A 21416-nucleotide genomic window follows, 5' to 3' on the forward strand; every position below is an offset into this window, starting at 1 on the left:
AAATATACTTTATTTTTCTAGAACAGTTTTAGAAGTACAGAAAAATTGAGAAGATAGTACTGAGGGTTTCCTTATACCCTGCACTTGGTCTTCCCTATTATGAATATCTTACATTAGCATGATACATGTTATAATGAGTGAACCAATATTGATACATCATTATTAACCAAAGTTTTCCTTAGTGTTTTTTTAATTGTTGTTGTTTTGTTTTTGTTTTTGTTTTGTTTTGTTTTGAGACAGAGTTTTGCTCTTGCTGCCCAGGCAGGGATGCAATGGCACAGTCTTGGCTCACCACAACCTCTGCCTCCCAGGTTCAAGCGATTCTCCTGCCTCAGCCTCCTGAGTAGCTGGGATTACAGGCATGCACCACCACGCCCAGCTAATTTTGTATTTTTAGTAGCGAGGGGGTTTCTCCATGTTGGTCAGGCTGGTCTCGAACTCCCGACCTCAGGTGATCCACTGACCTCGGCCTCCCAAAGTGCTGAGATTACAGGTGTGAGCCACCGCACCTGGCCCCTTAGTTTTGACCTACTATCTTTTTCTGTGTCAAGATCCCATCCAGGATCCCACACTACATTTAGTTGTCAAGTCTCCTTAGGCTCTTGTTGGTGTGGCAGTTTCTCAACCTTCTTTGTTTTCAATGACTTTGACAGTTTTGTGGAGTACTGGTTAGGTATTTTGTAGGATGTCCCTCTATTGGAATTTCTCTGATGTTTTCCTCATGATTAGACCCATTTTCTGGGTTTGGAGGAAAAGACCAACAGGTAAACTGCCATTTTCATTACGTCATAGCAAGGGTACATGTTATCAACAGGATTTATGACTGTTGAGTTTGATCTTCATCACCAGGCTAAGGTAGCGTTTGTCAGGTCTCTCCACTGCAAATCAGTTTTCCTCTTCCTTTCCATGATGTGCTCTTTGGAAGGCAGTTATCTGCAGCCCACACCTAAGGAGTGAGGAGTTGGACTCCCCTTCCTTGAGAATTGAGTAGCTACATAAATCATTTGGGATTCTTCTTCATGGGAGAGTTGTCTCTTCTCCTCCCCTTAATAAAGTATTCAATCATTTATTTGAACAGTATTTTAAAATAGGCAATTCTCCCACCTCAGCTTCCCACAGTGCTGGGATTATAGGCATGAGCCACCATACCTGGTCCTGATCATCTTATGGTCTCCATAGTCTTGTCTTTTCCAGAATGTTACATAATTGGAATTATACAGTATGTAGCCTTTTCAGACTGGCTTCTTTCTGTTAGCAATGTGCGTTTAAGGTTATGTCCTAGCTTTTTGTGGCTTGATATCTCATTTCTTTTTGTTGCCAAATTACATTCCATTGACAGGTATACCACAGTTAGTTTATCCATTCATCTACTGAAAAACATATTTGTTGTTTCCAGTTTTTGGCATTATGAATAAAGGTGCTACAAACATTCATGCCTATAAACCTTTTTTCACTATCTATATCCTGACTCCATAAGACGTGGATGTCCATGTCCTGATTTTTTTTTTTTTTTTTTGAGACGGAGTCTCGCTCTGTCGCCCAGGCTGGAGTGCAGTGGCGCGATCTCGGCTCACTGCAAGCTCCGCCTCCCGGGTTCACGCCATTCTCCTGCCTCAGCCTCCCGAGTAGCTGGGACTACAGGCGCCCACAGCCGCGCCCGGCTAATTTTTTGTATTTTTAGTAGAGACGGGGTTTCACCGTGGTCTCGATCTCCTGACCTTGTGATCCGCCCGCCTCGGCCTCCCAAAGTGCTGGGATTACAGGCGTGAGCCACCGCGCCCGGCCATGTCCTGATTACTTTAAGCCAGTTTTTCCATCCTGCTAGCTCCATCATTAATAACATGTACCCATTGGATATTTGTAGGAAAATATGTTTTTTTAAAAAATTATTTTTAGAAATGGTGTCTCACTAATTGCTCAGGCTGGTCTTGAACTCTTGGCCTCAAGCCATCTTCCTGCCTCAACCTCCTGAGAGCTGGGATTACAGGTGCAAGCCACCATGCCTGGCACAAAAATTATGTTTTTAACTTTTTGACAATCATGACTTGATGTGCTACTTTCATAAAATGCCTCTGCCTCTAGGATGATGTAAATATTGCTTTTGTGACATAGGGTACATGCCACATGACCTGACTTCAAGACTTGCCGCTAACCTCATTTCCATAGGCAGGAACTTTGATGTGGCCTTGGGCTGGGTGGGAACTTCTAAGGCTGAGCCAAGGGAACATTTCTGACCAGTGGTGCTATTGTTGGTGCCCTCTTACAAGAATGGTTTTGAAAGTACTACTTTGCTTTTAAAGCTAATTAGGATCATCCTGTGTGCCCTGAAACGGTAGGTCACATTATGACTCCCAATTATATTATTATTATATTGTAAGGAGAGTGGGAAAATAGTGGAATGGAAATAAGACTAGGCTTAGGGCTCTGCTACCCAGCAGCAAGTCCATTAACACTCTGAGCCCCTGGGTCCTCATTTTGTAAAGTAGAAGCATAATAGCAACATAAGAATAATATGACTGATAAAATATCTTAATCCATAGAGGTATTTGGTCCTAAATAGATAAAATTATATGTGTGAAATAATCTCTTTCTTTCTTTTTTTTTCCTTGAGATGGAGTTTCAATCTTTTCACTCAGGCTGGAGTGCAGTGGTGTGATCTCGGCTCACTGCAACCTCTGCCCCCCAGGTTCAAGCAATTCCCCTGCCTCAGCCTCCCGAGTAGCTGGGATTACAGGCACGTGCCAGTATACCCAGCTAATTTTGCATTTTTAGTAGAGACAGAGACAGGCTTTCACCATGTTGGCCAGGCTGGTCTTGAACTCCTGACCTCAGGTGATCCACCCACCTTGGCCTCCCAAAGTGCTGGGATTACAAGCATGAGCCACCATGCCTGGCTGTGTGAAAAAATTTCTAAGCACTATAGAAGAATAAATTATATGTCTACTATAAGTATTGGCAAACTTTTTCTGCAAAGGGACAGATAGTGAATATTTTCAGCTTTGCAAGCCATTATGGTTTCTGTTGCAATGATTCAACTCTGCCATTGTAGTTCAAAAGCAGTCATAGACAGTACACAATGAGCACAGCTGTGTTCCAATAAACCTTTATTTACAAAAACAGACAGTGAGCTGTATTTGGCCTGTGGACTGTAGGATGATGATCCCTGGTCTAGTAAGAGCATGGAAGGAAATAACCTTTCTCTTGAGATTTCTTCCAAATACAGTGCTAGGGAGGACATTTAATAATTTAGCCACTGTATTGATTCACAGACTAAAAAGTTCCTGGGTGGGATTAAGGAGTTGCTGGTCAGCCCAACTTTATTATTATTATTTTTTTTGACAAAATCTTGCTGTGTCACCCTGGCTGGAGTGCAGTGGTGAGAACACTGCTCATTGCAGCCTCAACTTCCTGGGCTCAAGCAATCTTCATGCCTTAGCCTCCCATGTAGCTGAGCCCATAGATGGGCACCACCACAACCGGCTAATTTTTTTAAGTTTAATTTTTTGTAGGAATGGAGTCTCACCTTGTTGCCCAGGCTGGTCTCAAACTCCTCACCCCAACTTTTTAAAAAACACAGCTACTTCCTTGCACTCTTCTCAGGGTCTCATCTTTCCTATGGGTGGAGCTAACCTACTCTTTAAGGAGCAGCAGCTCTTTTGTCTATCCATAAAACTGCTAAGCCACTCAACTGGGCCATATTATTAGGTGTCTGGGCTGACTAAAAGCTGTTATTTCCTAAGCTGCACTGGGGACTTGAAAGACAGAATGACAAGGAAGGGAAGGGAATCAAGGCTGCAGCTTGCATTTTAGGAGCCAGATGCTGTGCTAGGTGCTTTTCCTACATTAATGAAATGAAATTTGCAAGAATTCTATGAGATAGGTATTAGTACACCCATTTTGTATTTAGTACATGTGCTTAATTTTACAGTTAGCACATTCAGCTTCTCATATATGTCAGTTTCTTCAGTCCTGACATCCCAATTTCCACAGGGAGTAGAAAATTTAATTTTGTCAATTCAAAGCAACTCAGTCACTTCTGGATTTAAAAATGGTTCCTGCAGCTTCAAACTCAGTTAATGCAAGATCTTCCTTCTCCCCCTCCTTTCCCCTCCCATAGGATGTTCTAGGTTTCTGGGGGGTTGGCATGTGTATCATCCTGCGATGACAGGGGTTCAGCTGCACACCGGCCTCTGCCTTTGCTGAGTTCTGTTGAGAGCTGTCTTTTCTGGCCCTCATGGTCCTGTTGGGTTTCCTCTCATGTTTGTGAAGATCACACACTCTTCTTGTCTCTAGCCCTGGCTTCTTTGGTATTGTGGCTTGTACTCGGTCACTTTCCTGTTCCTTGAGGGACTCACAGGCACCTTTTGCTTATGGTTCTGTGAGACTGTCCTGAAATTCATCTGACCAGGGCGTTCCCTCAGCCATTGCTAGGTGTCAGTCCATTCGGGGTGCTGCTATAACAAAATTCTATAAACTGGGTGGCCTGTAAACAAGACATTTATTTCTCACATTTCTGGAGTCTGGGAAGTGAAGATCAAGATGCTGGCAGATTTAGTATCTGGTGAGGGCCTGCTTCCTAGTTCATAGATGGCACATGCTTGCTGTGTCCTCACAGGACACAGAGAGAGAAAGAGAGAGAAACAACGGGAGAGAGAGAAAGTTAGCTCTGCTCATGTCTTTTCTTGTAAGGGTGCTAATCCCATTCATAAGAGCTCCACTCCATACCTAACCACCTCCCAAAAGTCCCATCTCCTAATACCATCACCCTAGGGGCCAGGATTTCCCCATATGAATTGTGGGGGGACATGAGCATTTAGACCAGAGCACTAGGCTGCCACTCTGCAGCCACCTGGGATGTGAGGCTTCTCCATAAGACTTTAATTCTCCTGAGCTGCTCCGTGGGGAGCCAGGCAATAGTGTCTGCGGCAGGCAATGGTGTCTGTGGAGGCAATGGTGTCTGTGGAGACAGTCTAAAGATATCTAAGGTCTCTCTGGCCCTGGAGAGGGTCTAAGGATATCTGGGGTTTCTCTCTTATTTTCTGAATAAGTGGCATCAGTTTGCAAACCCTCCCCAGCTGTGTAAATGGTTTCGGGCATGCAGTCTTTGTTATCTTACCCCAGGAGGGCTAGCTACTGTCTTTGTCTTGGATGACAGATTTTTTTTTTCTTTCTGGAACTGCCTCCTAAATGCCCTGTGATAGCCAAGTTTCCAAGGAAAATGGCCATACAGAGCTCTGTCCACTCAAGTGATGTGGCTTATGCCACCTCTAGGCTCTCCTGAGTTTTACACGGCTTTATGGTCTCATACTAACCACGTAAGGAGCTGAGACAGGGCTGGGGAGAGGGCAGAGTGGCTGCCATCAGTTATGTGATTGGAACCCGTGTGTCCTACCAATGACGACAATGTCACGCATACTCTCAAACAGCAGCTCTGCCAAGAATGGTGCATCCCTGGCTGGAACAGATAGCCTGTCACCTTCTCCTGTGGTGACAAACCCTTGGTTGTTTGTTTCATTTCTTCTAGAAACAAATATGACAAGGTTGAGATCAGATTAACTATAGATCAGTTTAGGATTCTGTTTGTTTCTTAATTCAATCTGATTCCTATTTATTGGGTGCATTTCATGTGTAAGACATTGTGCCAGGTGGCAATAAAAATGTAAAATAGTTCTTTTCTGCAGATGGGGGATGAGAAGGGAAAAAAGTAAGAAAAGAAAGACCTAGCTACGGCCTCAAGAGGTGTCTGTTGCCTAGTGAGGGACGGGGTAGACAGATACTCTGGGAACTCAAAAATCCCTGCAAGAGGGTCAGTGCCTTCAGAGAGGAACAAAGGATGCATGAGAGGGTTTAAAAAGTTGTTCTGGTTGGTGTCTTCATGGAGGATGTAGCATTCAGGCAGAATTTGTAAGGAGGGCCAGATTTCATTGGGTGGAGGTGTGGATGAGGGGTATTCCACCTGGGGAAGCCAATCAGGAATATAGAAATTCCGGACTTCTTGGCCCTCTACAGACCCCAGACCACCTGTAATTTCCTTTCACATTCCCAAGGCCAACTCTTCTCCATTTTCCCAGAAAAGAAAGAGAAAGAAAGAAGAAAGAAAGAAAGAGAAAGAAAGAAGAAAAAGAAAGGAAGAAAGAAAGGAAGAAAGAAAGAAAGGAAGAAAGGAAGAAAGAAAGGAAGAAAGAAAGAAAGAAAGAGAGAGAGAGAGAGAGAGAAAGAAAGCAGGATTGAAACCTGGGCCTGTTTGGCTTCAAAGCCCATGCTCCATTCATTCAACACTAATTAAAGCAGAGGACTCTGAGAGGCTCAGTGACTCTAGAATCCAGGGTGTTTTCTCCAAATTAGATCTCTTTGACATCCATAGCGTTGGAGGCCAAAATCACTCTTTGCTCATTGACAAGGAAGGGATTGGTCTACTGCATTTATCTAAAGTGTACAAATCAGGATTCCTACACCTCCTTGGTTCTTTTACAAAGAGAGGGTGTTCTTGGTGGCTCATTTGTTTCCTGTGGCCAAGAAGAACAGAATACAATGCACAAAGCCCAGGCAGTCAATAAGATTAGCGTTAAAACACAGAAGACAACATGACAGAGAGGAAACCAGAAGACCATGGGTTCAAATCCCAGCTTGTGGGAAAACTATTTAACCAGCCTGATCTTCAGTTTCCCTGGATAGGAGCTGGAGATAATACAGGTCAAGTTCCTAACCACAGTAGGTGTTATAATAGCTATTCCAGAGCCAGCACTTCATACTCATTTATGTCATGCCTGATCCAGCTCCTTTGCTCCATGGCATAGGAAGTGATTTTAAGAATCTTGCAACTCCCTGCAGCTTCCAGGCATGATTTAGTGGGGTACAGGCACTGAGTGATGATTAAAGAATATAGCAAACTCTGGCACAAAATGTTAGAAGACCAGCCAATGGACAATTCTCCATCCCTGGCCCAGAGGACTAAATGGAGACCCCTTGGTTAAGCCCATTTAATTACCTGTCTGGATGAACTGTCAGAAGGAGCCCAAGCCCTGGCAGCTGACCCCTTCCCCAAGTTGCACAGTGATCCTTGCTTTGCAAACTCAAGGCTAATAAGTCATTGGAGGAGGCTGGAGTACAATCCCATCTATGAAGGCAGGGCTGGCTGGAGATGGTTATTCATATACTCATTCACTGAAAAAAATGTGAAAACCACTCAAAACCTCTGAGAAATTAAAGTTGGTTTTCATAAGGCTGCTTCCCCCTGGCCTTCTGCTCATCTGGTATAACCTGTGCATGCTACATACTTATTTGAATAGCGGTATGTAGGAGAGGAAGGATGAAAGAGTGGAATAAAATGTTGTCGACATCTGCCTTGTGACTTAGAAAATAAATATGATGCCATGCCATTAAGGGATTCTTCTGAGAAAAATGAAGTTATTGCACAAAGAAACAGATTCTTAGAAAGACTGAAAAATTTGCTTGCACTTCTAAAACTGCTGAGTATGACGAAGAAATGAGATGCGCCATCACATTGCCATTCAGGACAGGTTCTAAAATGTTTCCCTGACTCAGGGCCAGATTTTGGTAAAGAGAATGAAGAGAATGAGTCTGGTTTACCATGTGATTCTTTTACTCAATCTTCCATTCACACACACACACACCCCAACTATTAGCAACATCATGAATTCCTTCACTTCTCCTGCTTAGTTCCTTCCCTTCCTTCCTTCCTTCCCTTCCTTCCTTCCTTCCTTCCTTCCTTCCTTCCTTCCTTCCTTCCTTCCTTCCTTCCTTCCTTCCTTCCTCCCTCCCTCCCTCCCTCCCTTCCTTCCTCCCTTCCCTCCTTCCCTCCCTCTGTCCCTCCCTCCCTCCCTTCTTTCTGTCCGTCCTTTCTTTCTTATTTTTGAGATGGAGTATCGCTTTGTCACCCAGGCTGGAGTGCAGTAGTGCGATCTCGGCTCACTGCAACCTCCGCCTCCTGGGTTCAAGCAGTTTTGTTCCTCAGCCTTCCAAGTAGCTGGGATTACAGGTGCCTGTCATCATGCCCAGCTAATTTTTTTTTTTTTTTTTTTTTTTTTTTCAGTAGAGACAGGGTTTCGCCATGTTGGCCGGGCTGGTCTCAAACTCCTGGCTTCAGGTGATCCACCTGCCTCGGCTTCCCAAAGTGCTGGGATTATCAGTGTGAGCCACCACGCCTGGCTTTTAACTTTTTTTTTGAAAAGGTCTCACTCTGTCAACCAGACTGGAGCACAGTGGCACAATCTCGGCTCACTGCAGCCTTGACCTCCCAGGCTCAAGTGATTCTCCCACCTCAGCCTCCCCAGTAGCTGGGACTACAGGCAAGCACCACCACGCCCAGCTAATTTTTGTAGTTTTTGTAGAGATGGGGTTTCACCATGACGGCCAGGCTGGCCTCGAATTCTTGGGCCTGAGCCATCCTCCTGCCTTGGCCTCCCAAAGTGCTGGGATTATAGGCATAAACCACCATGCTGGCCTCTCTCTTAATCCAGTAAGTTTTAGGCTTTTCAGCTAACCTGTAGATTACCTAACGCAATGAAGGAGTTTTGTCTTTTACTACCCAGAGCACTTGGTGCAGGAGGCAGCTCTACCTCCAGGTGGGGTTTGTTGGGAAAGGATTCAGATGAGAAGTGATGCTTGAGCTGAGTCTTAAAGGAGGTGTTTTCCAGGTAAAGGAGGCAGGGAAAGAAAACCCAGGGGGAGTATGGAGGTGAGAAAGAGGCTAGTGGAGGGTGCAGGTGCATAGTCTGGCTGTGCTAGTGCCTGGGCATGGGTGATGGTTCCCACCTGGAAAGAAGGCTAGACTTGGAGCTGGGAACCAGATACCAAGTGCCCTGTGGCCCCTGCAGGTATGTCCTACGGTCAACCAGGATCGTTTGGAAGATTTTAAGCCGAGGGTGAGGGGTAGGATGGACTCAGATTTGGGGACCTGAGTGGGGAACCTGATCAGATTTGCTTTTTGGAAAGTGACTGTGACAGAAACGTGAGCCATGGGCAAGTCTTCAACCTGAGCCTCAGTTTCCTCATTTCTCAAGAAGGAGCAATAGATGTGCATGAAGACTGGAAGAGATGATGTATGTGAAAAGTGGTATATGTCAACTATTATATGACTTTGAGTCATGAATCGGGTAACATGCTTACTGTCTCAAGAAGAGATCAATTTTGTCATCTGGGGCAAAACACACATGCTTGGTATTGTTTCTTGATTTATACAGCTGTTTCCTTAAACTTTTTTTTTTTTTTAATGGGAGCAGCTATTACTACTTTTTGTCTGTTTCAGCTTAAACTCTGTTATAAATTGGAAGGACTGAGTTGTTGAACATTGATTGTAGAAAAGGAAAAGAAAGTTTTTATTTTTTGCCTTGTTGTGCATTCATTCTTTCAAAAGCCATTTAAAGTAAGAAACATTTTCTATCTTCTTATAGTAAGTAGCAAGTCAGGTGCCTGAAGACCCCATCATATTTTACTAAAACTCTCCACTCCAAAAGAGCATCAGTTGTGTAGGTGAATAGAAATCTGGTGTGTAGGCCAGGCATGGTGGCTCAAGCCTGTAATCCCAGCACTTTGGGAGGCCAAGGCAGGTGGATCACCTGAGGTCAGGAGTTCGAGACCAATCTGGTCAAAATGGCGAAACCCTGTCTCTACTAAAAATACAAAAATTAGCTGGGCATGGTGGCACGCACCTGTAGTCCCAGCTACTCCAGAGGCTGAGGTGGGAGAATCGCTTGAACCTGGGAGGTAGAGATTGCCGTGAGCCGAGATCGCGCCACTGCACTCCAGCCTGGGTGACAGAGCGAGACTCTGTCTTAAAAACAAACAACAAACCTGGTATGTAAATAGCTAAATATAGAGACATACAGGAGGCATCTTATAATGTGTGATTATTCATCTGATTTTATTCAGTGTGCTATTAAGAAGGACCCTTGCTTCTAAAGAAAATTAGAACATTTTCAAAGCTTGCATGTGAATCCTGTCTACTCAGTGATGGACTGACTCAGGAAACCACATCACCTCCCCAAGCCCCAGTCCCTGTGAAATGGGGAGTGTAGTAAGACCTACTTCCCAGGGCTGTTGGGAGGATCAGGCGAGACAATCTGATTGAAGCACTTCGACCAGTGCCTGATAAATAACACGTGTTCGGTAAGTTATTATTAGGGCTGGGAGAGGAATAGCTTCAGCTGCGAAAGGTAACGCTAGTCTACCCTGATGATGGCATTAGATACTTATTTTCAAGTTTCTTCTGAAGACAAATTTTAATTGATACTTGAAAAACAGGAAGAGCATGAAAAAGAGGACTCAGTGTAGTCTGTAAGGGCTGTTGAGCCTGAAGAGGTACTGGAATGCGGTGCCTGCCTTGTGTTGCAGGCTTCAGCAGTTTAGGCCCAGATGACCGTGGGTCCCACCTGCCTGACAGCAGGGCACACAGGTGCTGAGCAGTTGGCCATTACTGGGCTGTGAAAACAGCATGAATGGGGAATGGGGATTGTGGGCAAAGCAATACAGTCCACGTGTTTGCAGGTGGGAAAGTCAAACTCTGTCTTTCTTCTTTTACCATTTTATTTGGGATAGGTAGCAGCACCACCTGGGAAGACCCTTGGGAAGGAGGAGAAGGAATCTGTTGGATGGAAATCTTACCTTTGAGCATCAGTTATATTTAATGCCTAGTTTAAGCCCTTTTCATATTAGACTTTCCAACAGCAAGTCAAGGAAAGTCAAGGACTGGAAGGAAGATGGGCTCAGAGGAAAGGTTCTTTTTTTTTTGGAGATGGATTCTCGCTCTGTCACCCAGGCTGGAGTGCAGTGGCACGATCTTGGCTCACTGCAATCTCTGCCTCCTGGGGTCAAGTGATTCTCCTGCCTCAGCCTCCCAAGTGGCTGGGATTACAGGCATGTGCCACTATGCCTGGCTAATTTTCATATTTTTAGTAGAGACGGGGTTTTGCCATGTTGGCCAGACATGCCATGAGGTCAGGCTGGTCTCGAACTCCTGACCTCAAGTGATTCGCCTGCCTCGGCCTCCCAAAGTCCTGGGATTACAGGTGTGAGCTACCGCGCCAGGCTGGAAAGGTTCTTTTAAGAGTTCCACAAAGTGGCCAAAAGTTTGTTCTTGCATTTCATCATGCATATGCCTTGGAGTTATGTTTTTGGAAACGACTTAAGAAAACAAACTTTCCAGGTAATATGCAGCTGGTTCCCATCTTTCTAGCATCTCTGTCTTTGACTGATGTGACGCCATACGTTCCTGACAGTTAACATCGGCTCTGGTAGTGGTCTAATACCAAGTACAGTCATAGCTCAGCCATGAAATAGGGCCTTCTAGATAGGCCAGATTCAGTGCCCTTCCCAACAGATGCCTATCCATCCCCCACACCTCCTGACTCCACCAAAATGAAGTGGAAGCATGTCTTGAGTTGCCCACTTCTTCTGCGTCTGATCAGGCACATGTCAAGAATGTTGGCTGGTGATGGGCTCAAGGCACAGCCCACTTCACTGAGTCGTGCATGCGTGCAGGCTTGATTGACACTGGCAAAATCTGTAAGGATATTTCTAGACATTCCAAGTGATTGACTCCTCTGAGGAAATGAAACATTAAAAAAATATATATATACACATGTATATTTAATTATTTTTTTAAAACCACAATTGAAAAAATTCTTTGCCACTGGGTAGAATTAAATCTGACAGGAAACCCTAGGAGTTTTTATTAGTACCATTATTGTTTTCTTTGGCTCCATGTATTATGTCGGTAAAATGACAAAAAAAAAAAAAAAAAGGAAAAAAATTGTAAAAGGCAAATATTTTGTACAAAAATACAAAGTTTTAAAAGCTCTTTAAGTATATTTCATATTATTACTAAGAGTTGGCCTATATATCTGTATGTCTGCATATTTTTCCTACACTTGGGATTTTTAGAAACGTATGGTACTGTTTACACAGTATATGCTTAAGTTCTTCCTATAACTCAACAATCAATGATAGCCTTTTTCTGATTGTAGTGTTCCATACTTCGGAAGATATAATTTGAATAATTGCATGGTTACTGACGGAGGAAAATCTATGTGATTCAGTCCATGTGCACAATGAATTTCAGCATATCACCCTGGGGAACATTTTAGTTCCCAAGTCTTTGGGTAATGATGGATGGTAAAACACTAGCTGTCAATTTTTTTTCAGTAATTGGTTTTCAGTGCTTTTTTTTTTTCAATCTGATGAGAAGGTGATGCAATTAGAAAGGAGTGTCCTTTGCCTTTGAGAGCTGAAAATTTGCTCATGTGATTCCATCACAGTCCATTATAATGCAGATGACAGTACTAAAAGAGAGAAATAAGAATGGGCATTAGTTTTTCTTAAATAATAAAGTTAAAGTGCAATTCAAAAAAAAGAAACGTGTATTTTTATAGAACAGTGTCTAAAATACATCATTCAACAATGCTTATATTTTCAAAGAAACATCTAGAAGATCTTATTCAGATGAAAAGCTAAGTTCCATTTTGAAAGAGCCTATTCTGGGGAAGCCTGGTCCCTACTCAAATCCCAAATGGCCAAAGAAAGCATACAAAAGACAAATCTGAGTTACTTGTCACCATCAATTATAATCTCTTGTTTAGATATCTGTGTTTTTCCCCCTCAAATGACCCAGCTGTGAGTTCCTATGTGTCTTAAGGTCCCTAGCACTTGGACCAATGCCTGACACATCAAAGGTGCTCAATAATTGTCTGCTGAATGGCAATATGGATAATTTATGCCCCAGTTACTTCCAAAAATAGTTTGACCAAAATATATTTGAGGTTTTTGTTTACTGCCAACTTTTTAAATGAACAGCTTTATTGAAATACAATTCACAAATTGTATAATTCACCCATTTAAAGTATATAATTCAGTGGTCTTTGGTATATTCACAAAGTTATGCAATTTAGAACCAATCTAGTCTAATTTTAGAACATTTCCATCACCCCAAAAAGAAACCCCATACCCATTTGCCTTCATTCCCCATTTCCCCCATCCCCATCACAAACTTTTAATCTCATTCTGGTGAAGAAAACGAAGATGCCGCATGCCAAAGAGGGTCGTGTGTTAAATAAAGCTGTAGGTACACAGCCTTTGAAGTCAAGAAAATCTCCACAAGCTGCTTTGGCTTATGAGCTTATAAGCAGCACAGACGATCTCTCTCTATTATGGATCACAGGATCTGGCCTATAGTAGATGCTCAGTAGATACTCGTGGAACTGAATGTGTGGCCACCTGGATTAGCTGTGTATGAATGTCTATGAAAAAGGACTAATATTGGTGCTATATCTTCTTTCTTTCTTTCTTTTTTTTTTTTTTTTTTTTTTGAGACAGAGTTTCACTCTTGTTACCCAGGCTGGAGTGCAATGGTGTGATCTCGGCTCACTGCAACCTCTGCCTCTTGGGCTCAAGCAATTCTCCTGCCTCAGCCTCCTGAGTAGCTGGGATTACAGGCACATGCCACCACGCCCGGCTAATTTTGTATTTTTAGTAGAGATGGGGTTTCTCCATGTTGGTCAGGCTGGTCTCAAACTCCCCACCTCAGGAGATCCGCCTGCCTCGGCCTCCCAAAGTGCTGGGATTACAGGCATGAGCCACTGTGCCCGGCTGGTGCTATATCTTAAAGAACAATTAACTCACAATATAAGATACTTATCTGGGTCAGTTAGTTTAGCATTCGTTGAGTACTTCCTACATGTGAGGCACACTTATTATTTAAATCTTCACAACAACCTTGTGAAGAAGATGCTATTACTATTCCCCTGAGGTTAATCACCTGCCCAGTTAATAAATAGCAGAACCAGGACTGAAACCTAATTGCAGAGCCTGCATTCAGGGCCCTTGTACTCACCACCCCTCACCCTTTCATAGGACATAAGCTGGCAGCTCCCTCTTAAATCCCATCTACGGCTCACCTGTCTCTCTGTCTTTTTCGCAAATGAAGTTATTGACGTCCTCACATTGGAAATCGTTCCACTGCCCAGCAAAAATCAAGCCAGCACAGTCTTCTCCTGGCCCGTGGCCATGACCCCAGTTATCCGGCTGTCCAGCTTTCCAATTTCTTTTAGCAAAACAGAAATTGAATGTTATTTGCACAGTAATGCACAGCTTTTCTTTACTCAAGAGCAGCAGAGAAATATAAAAAAACAAAACTGAAGCATGTCATCTATGCTGGAATGAAAATGCAGTTTAAGAAGCAGTACGTGTTCTTATTCAGAGTAAGGAGGAGCTGTTTTGGAGAGTAATGTGTAACGCAGCATCTCCCTGCAGGCCTGTGATCTTTGCTACCATGAACCAAACTCACTACGCTGGTTCATCACAATGCGGAGGGAGTGGATCTTGCTTTGGGACAGTTAGATGAATGATTTTCTAATGTGTACTGGAATGCTCACTTCTGGGCATGAGTGCATATATGTGTGTGAATATCTATTCATTATGAGGACATGATACACACACACACACACACACACACACGGTCTTGTGAGAACCCAGAGGGACCTTGTACATTTCAATATCTTGCCTCTAACAAGTCCAAGAGCCAGGAAGAGAAAGTGAAAGACTTTTGAAATACATTTACAAGAACCTACAATTACAAATAACTGGTTATGATTATCTGGCTGAGTTGTGGAAGGTTGATCGCTTTAGAAATAAATAGTAATTTAATCTTACTGAAAATGACTCCTACATTTCACTGCCTTTTTTGAGAGAGAGATTCTTAAAAACAAGTTTCTTTAGGATGAGTTCACATGGGGCTTTTAACTTGGATGCTGTGGCTCGGAACAGCACTTTGCCACAGATAACAGTTCTTGATTCTGTTTCCATGAATAAATCAGGTGTGCTTCCAGACTTACCCTTTGAAGGCTCAATCTTGTCTAAGAAGCAGATTCATTCACAGAAGCTTGCAGCTGCTGCCTGAGAGGACAAGCCAGCCTCACGTGGAGGGTCTGGAAGAACATCTGCAGCAGAGGGTGCTTCCCATAAACAATGACTCATTACCGCACTGGCCACAGAGTGTCCTCAGGTCACCCGAGAAGACAGCCTGTATGGCCCTGCATGTCTGGACAATAAGACCCGCAAAACCAGAGGGCAGCGTGAAAGGACGGTTGAAGTCCATGGTCAAAGGATGGGGACAGGGTAGAACTGACTCCCCCACACCAAATGTGTATTTTGGGATTTTAAAAAAATGAATATGAAGGCTGGGCGTGGTGGCTCATGCCTGTAATCGCAGCACTTTGGGAGGCTGAGGCAGGTGGATCTCCTGAGGTCAGGAGTTCGAGACCAGCCTGGCCAACATGATGAAACTGCATCTCTACTAAAAATACAAAAATCAGCTGGGCATGGTGGTGGGCACCTGTAGGCCCAGCTACTTGGGAGGCTGAGGCAGGAGAATCGCTTGAATCCAGGAGGTGGAGGTTTGCAGTGAGCCAAGATCATGCCACTGCACTCCAGCCTAGGTGACAGAGGGAGGCTCCATCTCAAAAAAATATAGATATTAATCGAGTGGCCTCAATTAAATAAACCTAGTGATGAAAGAGAATTCAGAGGAAACCATCGATTGGTGAGAGTAAAAATGGGATGCTACTTAGAAGGGAGAGTTAGAAAATAGTCTCACTCACTCACTCACTCACTCACTCACTCACTCACTCACACCAGGCATCCATAGCCCTCCTGCTATGAGCCAGGTATCATCTGGGTGATGGCAACATAGCAGTGCAGAGAAGAGACAAAGTCCCAACTCTTAGAGCTTACATAACAGACGAGTCACAATGAGTTCAACATTTCAGCCTGTGACAATCTCAGCCCGACACCAGATAGAGATGAAGTTGGAAGGAAAAGTAGTTTACTTTCACATTTGCTTTTTTTGTGTAACTCTTTCCACCTTGTGAGATTCTTCTGGAGATGTCAGCAATGCCTGAGCAGTTTGATCTTGTGGATGTACATTTTATTCATTTCTGCCAGTAATATGAGGGGGTTTGATTCTACTTTTGTTTATAAAATTTGAGATCTATGACTCCTGAATGTATAATGATAGGATATTTGATATTCTTGATTTCTCAGTTAATTGGGAAATTGTATAACTACGACTTCTTTGGGCTTAGAAGTCCTGCTTAATATTTTCCCTTTGTGTTTCCTTTTAAGTCGTTTTAAGTTAAATAAATAAAAAGGATGTAACAACCGGGCAGAGAAATAACTGAGTGATAAGAAAGGAGATAATCTTTATCACCTTTCTCCATTTGATTTTCCAGGTCACTGGAATTCTTTACATACAGTGCTCAAGGCTTTCCTTAGGACTAAAAGCAGAATGCAGTTCTATGAGCAGAGGTGACTGCAGTAGGCCAGAATGGGTGGAAAGTGGGTAGCCTGAAGGCAGGCTGCAGGGACAATTTATTCTGTGGACTGACCACCCAGCGTCTCAAAGCATCTCTTCAGCAAAGCTAAAATCACATGGAGAGATTTGCGGGAAAACCCCTCAGTGTGCGTGTTTATAATAAAATAGCACATAACATGCCAAATAAGCATAATGTATATATTTTGGGGAAGAATGTCAGCTTAAACAGTGCCTTAACCTCATTCACAGGTAGATTCTGGCAAGATGAATGGCTGAAGTCTGGGGCTCAAAGCCCCGAATTCTACATGATCATACACATGTCACAGAAGTGAGTGGTAGCAGCACATACATGTACTTGGACATCATACTCTGAGTACACCAGGAATCTTGGAAATGCTTGGACTGACTGCTCTAGTGAGCTGGAAACACACACACACACACATCAAGTATATATATCTAAATATAAGATATTTAGAATAGGATTTAGAGGCTGGGCACGGTGGCTTACACCTGTAATCCCAGCACTTTGGGAGGCTGAGGTGGGTGGATCACCTAAAGTCAGGAGTTCAAGACCAGCCTGGCCAACATGGCGAAACCCCATCTCTACTAAAAAAAATACAAACATTAGCCAGGCCTGGTGGCAGGCGCCTGGAGTCCCAGCTACTGGGGAGGCTGAGGCATGAGAATCGCTTGAACCCAGGAGGTGGAGGTTGTAGTGAGCCAAGATCACACTACTGCCCTCCAGCCTGGGCGACAGAGCGAGTCTCCATCTCAAAAAAAAAAAAAAAAAAAAAAAAAAAAAAAAAAAAGGATTTAGAATATAGGACCGTAGAATGAAAGAGCCTGGAAGAGAACCTTTAGCATCCTCTAATTCAGCCTAGCGCAGTGGCTCACACTGTAATCCCAGCACTTCAGGAGGCTGAGGCAGGAGGATCGCTTGAGGCCGGGAGTTCAAGACTAGTCTGGGTAACACAGTGAGAACCCCCCATCTCTATAAAACATTTAAAATAAATTAGCCAGGTATGGCAGCTGATGCCAGAAGTCCCAGCTACTCAGGAGACTAAAATAGGAGGATCACTTGAGCCTGGGAGGTTGAGGCTGCGGTGAGCCATGATTGTGCCACCGCACTCCAGCCTAGGCAACAGAACTAGACCATCTTAAATAATAAAAAATAAAACACAAAAAACTAAAAGCACAATGTATGATATTATATGAAGCAGTCTGCATAGACAGAAAGGCAGCACATTTTATCTTTGTGATGTGAAGATGAAAGCTGTGACTTGTAATTGTGATAGCACACTCCCACCAAATGATGTCCTGTGGACAGAGGAACAGAAGAGCTTCTAGTGTGTTTGGGAGATTCTCAGGAAGACTGTCACATCTCTGGTGATCCAAGGTAGGCAACTGCAAGCAGGGTAGGCAAAAAAGCTCCCTTAGCATTCTGCTGAGCAGGTGGGCAGTACCCAGGTCCCATATGTGTTCGGCTCTCACAGGTCTAGCAGGCAGCCTCCATTAACAATGACAGTCTGCGCAGTGACATGCTTATACCTACATTCATTACACCAAGAGTAAAAGGATCAGCCCTTTTTTTTTTTTTCTTTTGAGACAGAGTCTTGTTCCGTCTTGGAAAAAAAAAAGAAAGAAAAAAGAAAAAAAGCCAAGGCCAGAATGCAGAGGTGTGATCACAGCTCACTGCAGCCTCAACCTCCCAAGCTCAAGTGATCCTCTCACCTCAGCCTCCTGAATACCTGGGACCACAGATGTACACCAGCACACCCAGCTAATTTTTAAGTTTTTTGTAGAGATGGGGTCTTGCTATGTTGCTCAGGCTGGTCTCGAACTCCTGGGCTCAAGCAATCCTCCTGCCTTGGCCTCCCAAAGGAAAAGATCAACTTTGACATGTTCCTGTTTTATAGATCCTTTCTACTGTTGGTCTTTCTATTTCACTGCTTTCCAGTCTTTATTTTTTCCTTCCTTTGACTTACTTAGGGATTAATTTGTTCTTCTTTCTCTACCCTGGTAAAGTGGAAGCTCAGATAATTGATTTTCAACCTTTAAACAATGCTTCTAATATATGCATTTTAAAGCTATAACTATACCTTTCTAAATACTATTTTAGCTGCACTCCACATATTTTGATATGTTTTCATCTTCTTTGAAACATTTTCAGATTTCCTTTGTGATTTTTTTTCTTTGACCCCTGGGTTATTAAGAAATGTGTGATTTAAAATAATTGGGATTTCACAGATATTTTTCTATCTATGTCTAATTTAATTATTTTGGTCAGAAAACATACTCTATATAGTTCTAGTTTTTTTTTTGTTTGTTTTTTGTTTTTTTTTTGAGATGGAGTCTCGCTGTCTCACCCAGGCTGGAGTGCAATGGTGTGATCTCAGCTCACTGCAACCTCTACCTCCCGGGTTCAAGCAATTCTCCTGCCTCAGCCTCCTGAGTAGCTGGGATTACAGGTACCTGCCACCACACCTGGCTAATGTTTTGTACTTTTAGTAGAGATGGGATTTCACCATGTTGGCCTCACTGGTCTCGAACTCTTGGCCTCAGGTGATCCACCTGCCTCGGCTTCCCAAAGTACTGGAATTACAGGCGTGCGCCACCGTGCCTGGCCTTATAGTTCTGGTTCTTTTAAATTTATTGAGACTTATTTTATGGCCCAGAATATAGTTCATCTTGGTGAATGTACCACACGCACCTGAAAAGAATATGTATTTGCAGATGTTGGGTGAAATGTCCCACAAATATCAAATAAGTCCAGTTAGTTGATTGTGTCTATTATATCCCTATCAATTTGTCCCTCAGTAACTGAGAGGGGAATGTTGAAATCTCCTTTGAAGGCCTGTTCTTTGCTGTATCCACAGTTAGGGTTGCTATGTTCTATCGACTGTGACATGGCCCCGGAAACCTGCCTTTTTAAAACATGATCCCAATGACGACTGCTCGCTCACACTGCTGCCCCCACGCTCCAGAAAAGATCCTGCAGCCCAGCACAGACGCTGGCTCATGGCAGACACTTCAAGGTAATTCATCAAATGTTCTCATGAGACTATGGGCCAATGGACTCTCATCTCCAGTCACAGACTGGGTGTTGACCAAGAATGAAGTTTTCACAGGACCTGGTGAAAGGAGAAGAATAAGGACGGTGTGGTGTGTGTGTGTGAATGTAAGATGGCCAGCCGTCTCTTCCTGGAAATAATTACAGGTTTACTATTTTCTTTAATGTTGAGATTTGCCGATTGGTACTTTTTTAAAGCCTTGTCCTTAATCGGCAAATAAAATCCTGCTGATCTGTGTCAGACCTGCCAATCTTTCTTTTGAAATTGTATCGGTGTGTGGATCCAAAGCCCCTGGGGACCCATCCTTGGAACTGTCTTGGGCCACGGCAGCTGGCATCTCACGCCACCCTTTCCCCTCAGCTGGTCCTGTCCCCCTGCGGTACAGAAGGAGCCGTAAGATTCAGCAAGTCAGCTTGAGTGTTTCATAGGAAATAGGCCTGCGGTCAATCTGTGTGTCCCCTAAGCCTCTGGCTTCTGTTCCATGTCACTGTTGCTGTCCATTCCAGCACTCTCTTTCACAACCAGGTCTCAGCATGAAAAACGAGGTGAGGCCGAGACGCAGAGGATAGAGCCTTTTACCCCTCGTCTATTTTCTCTTTAACAGTAACCACGAAACCCACGAACCATTTTAAAAGGATGGTATGTGTGCTGGGAGAAAAGAGTAAGGGGAAAGCAGTGGTACTTAATTCTTCTTAGCCTGGGCAAGGGATGGAATGGTGCCAGGCCCATCGACTTCTATTTTTTGGAAGAGTTTAAGAAGGACTGATGCTTTTTGAATGTTTGGTAGAATTTGGCTGTGAAGCCATCTGGTCCTGGGCTTATTTTTTTTTGGGAGGTTTCTGATTGCTACTTCAACCTCCTTATTTGTTATTAGGCTGGCCAGGCTATTTCTTCCTTTTTTTTCCTTGTTTTTCTTTAAGAGATGGGGGTCTTGCTCTGTTGCTCAGGCTGGTCTTGAACTCCTGGCCTCAAATGACACTCCCACCTCAGCCTGTGCTTTCTATTTCTTCTGGATCCGGTCTTGGTAGGCTATAGGTTTCTAGGAATTTATCCATTCTTCTAGGTTATCCAATTTTTTGGTGAATAACTGTTCATAATAGTCTCTTGCGATGATCTGTTCCAGAAATCACTGCTGGTGGCAGGGGTAAGGGAGGTGGATGGGCCAATGCTTGGAGGCCACAGATGCAAAGACGAGGCGAGTAAAAGTCAGTCTGATGGCTGGGTGTGGTGGCTCGCGCCTGTAATCCCAGCACTTTGGGAGGCTGAGGCGGGGGGATCACCTGAGGTCAGGAGTTCAAGACCAGCCTGACCAACATGGTGAAACCCCATCTCTACTAAAAATACAAAAAAGTTAGCCGAGCGTGGTGGGGGGTGCGTGTAATCCGTTACTGAGAGGCTGAGACAGGAGAATCACTTGAACCTAGGAGGCGGAGGTTGCAGTGAGCCGAGATCTCACCACTGCCCTCCAGCCTGGCGACAGAGCAAGACTCCATCTCCAAAAAAAAAGTGGGTCTGACTGGGAGGAGACATATTTGGGGCAGTTTATACTTGTGGGAGACCCCTGAGAGCCTAAAGCCCAGTCCCCATTGCCAGGGCATGCAGAGAACGTTTTTCTTGTGTTCTTCACAAACCTGTTGTGGGACTTGAGTAAGACACTGTGTGGACATCCCAATCAGGATACTGTAAAATATATATGTGCTATGTAGTATTTATCAGCAACTGCTAACTAATATGATAATAATTATGATGATAATAGTAATAATAGACCAATACCAGCAGGTACTATTTCTCGAGCACTTCCTACGTGCCAAGCCCTGTACTAAAGGCTTTACATACAGATATCACATTTGATTTTCACAATACTGACATAGGTACTTTTGTAAAATTCATCTTCTAAATGGGGACATGGAGGTTTTGTGGGGCTGAGGAACTCGCATGAGGCCCTGCAGTTTTGAGAGTTGCTGGTTCAAGGCCCAGAACCCCGATCTTGCTGACGCTGGAGCATGTACTCCCTCCCTTGA

The 21416-nt window shown here is 43.8% G+C and overlaps 1 protein-coding gene across 1 annotated transcript in view; it reads right to left on the reverse strand.

The window, feature by feature from the left end:
- Positions 1-11592: 11592 nt before the first annotated feature.
- The window catches only part of LOC105464721 (collectin subfamily member 12), a 183713-nt gene continuing 173889 nt past the window's right edge, over positions 11593-21416 (reverse strand). Inside the window, exons 9-10 of the mRNA XM_011712757.2 lie at positions 13911-14056; positions 11593-12299 (exon numbers count right to left, since the gene is read on the reverse strand). Coding sequence (XP_011711059.1) covers positions 12280-12299; positions 13911-14056 — 166 coding nt within the window. The 3' untranslated portion in view covers positions 11593-12279. The remainder of the gene's footprint in view (positions 12300-13910; positions 14057-21416) is intronic.

Source organism: Macaca nemestrina, chromosome 19 (genome assembly GCF_043159975.1).
Source record: "Macaca nemestrina isolate mMacNem1 chromosome 19, mMacNem.hap1, whole genome shotgun sequence".
NCBI lineage: Eukaryota > Metazoa > Chordata > Mammalia > Primates > Cercopithecidae > Macaca > Macaca nemestrina.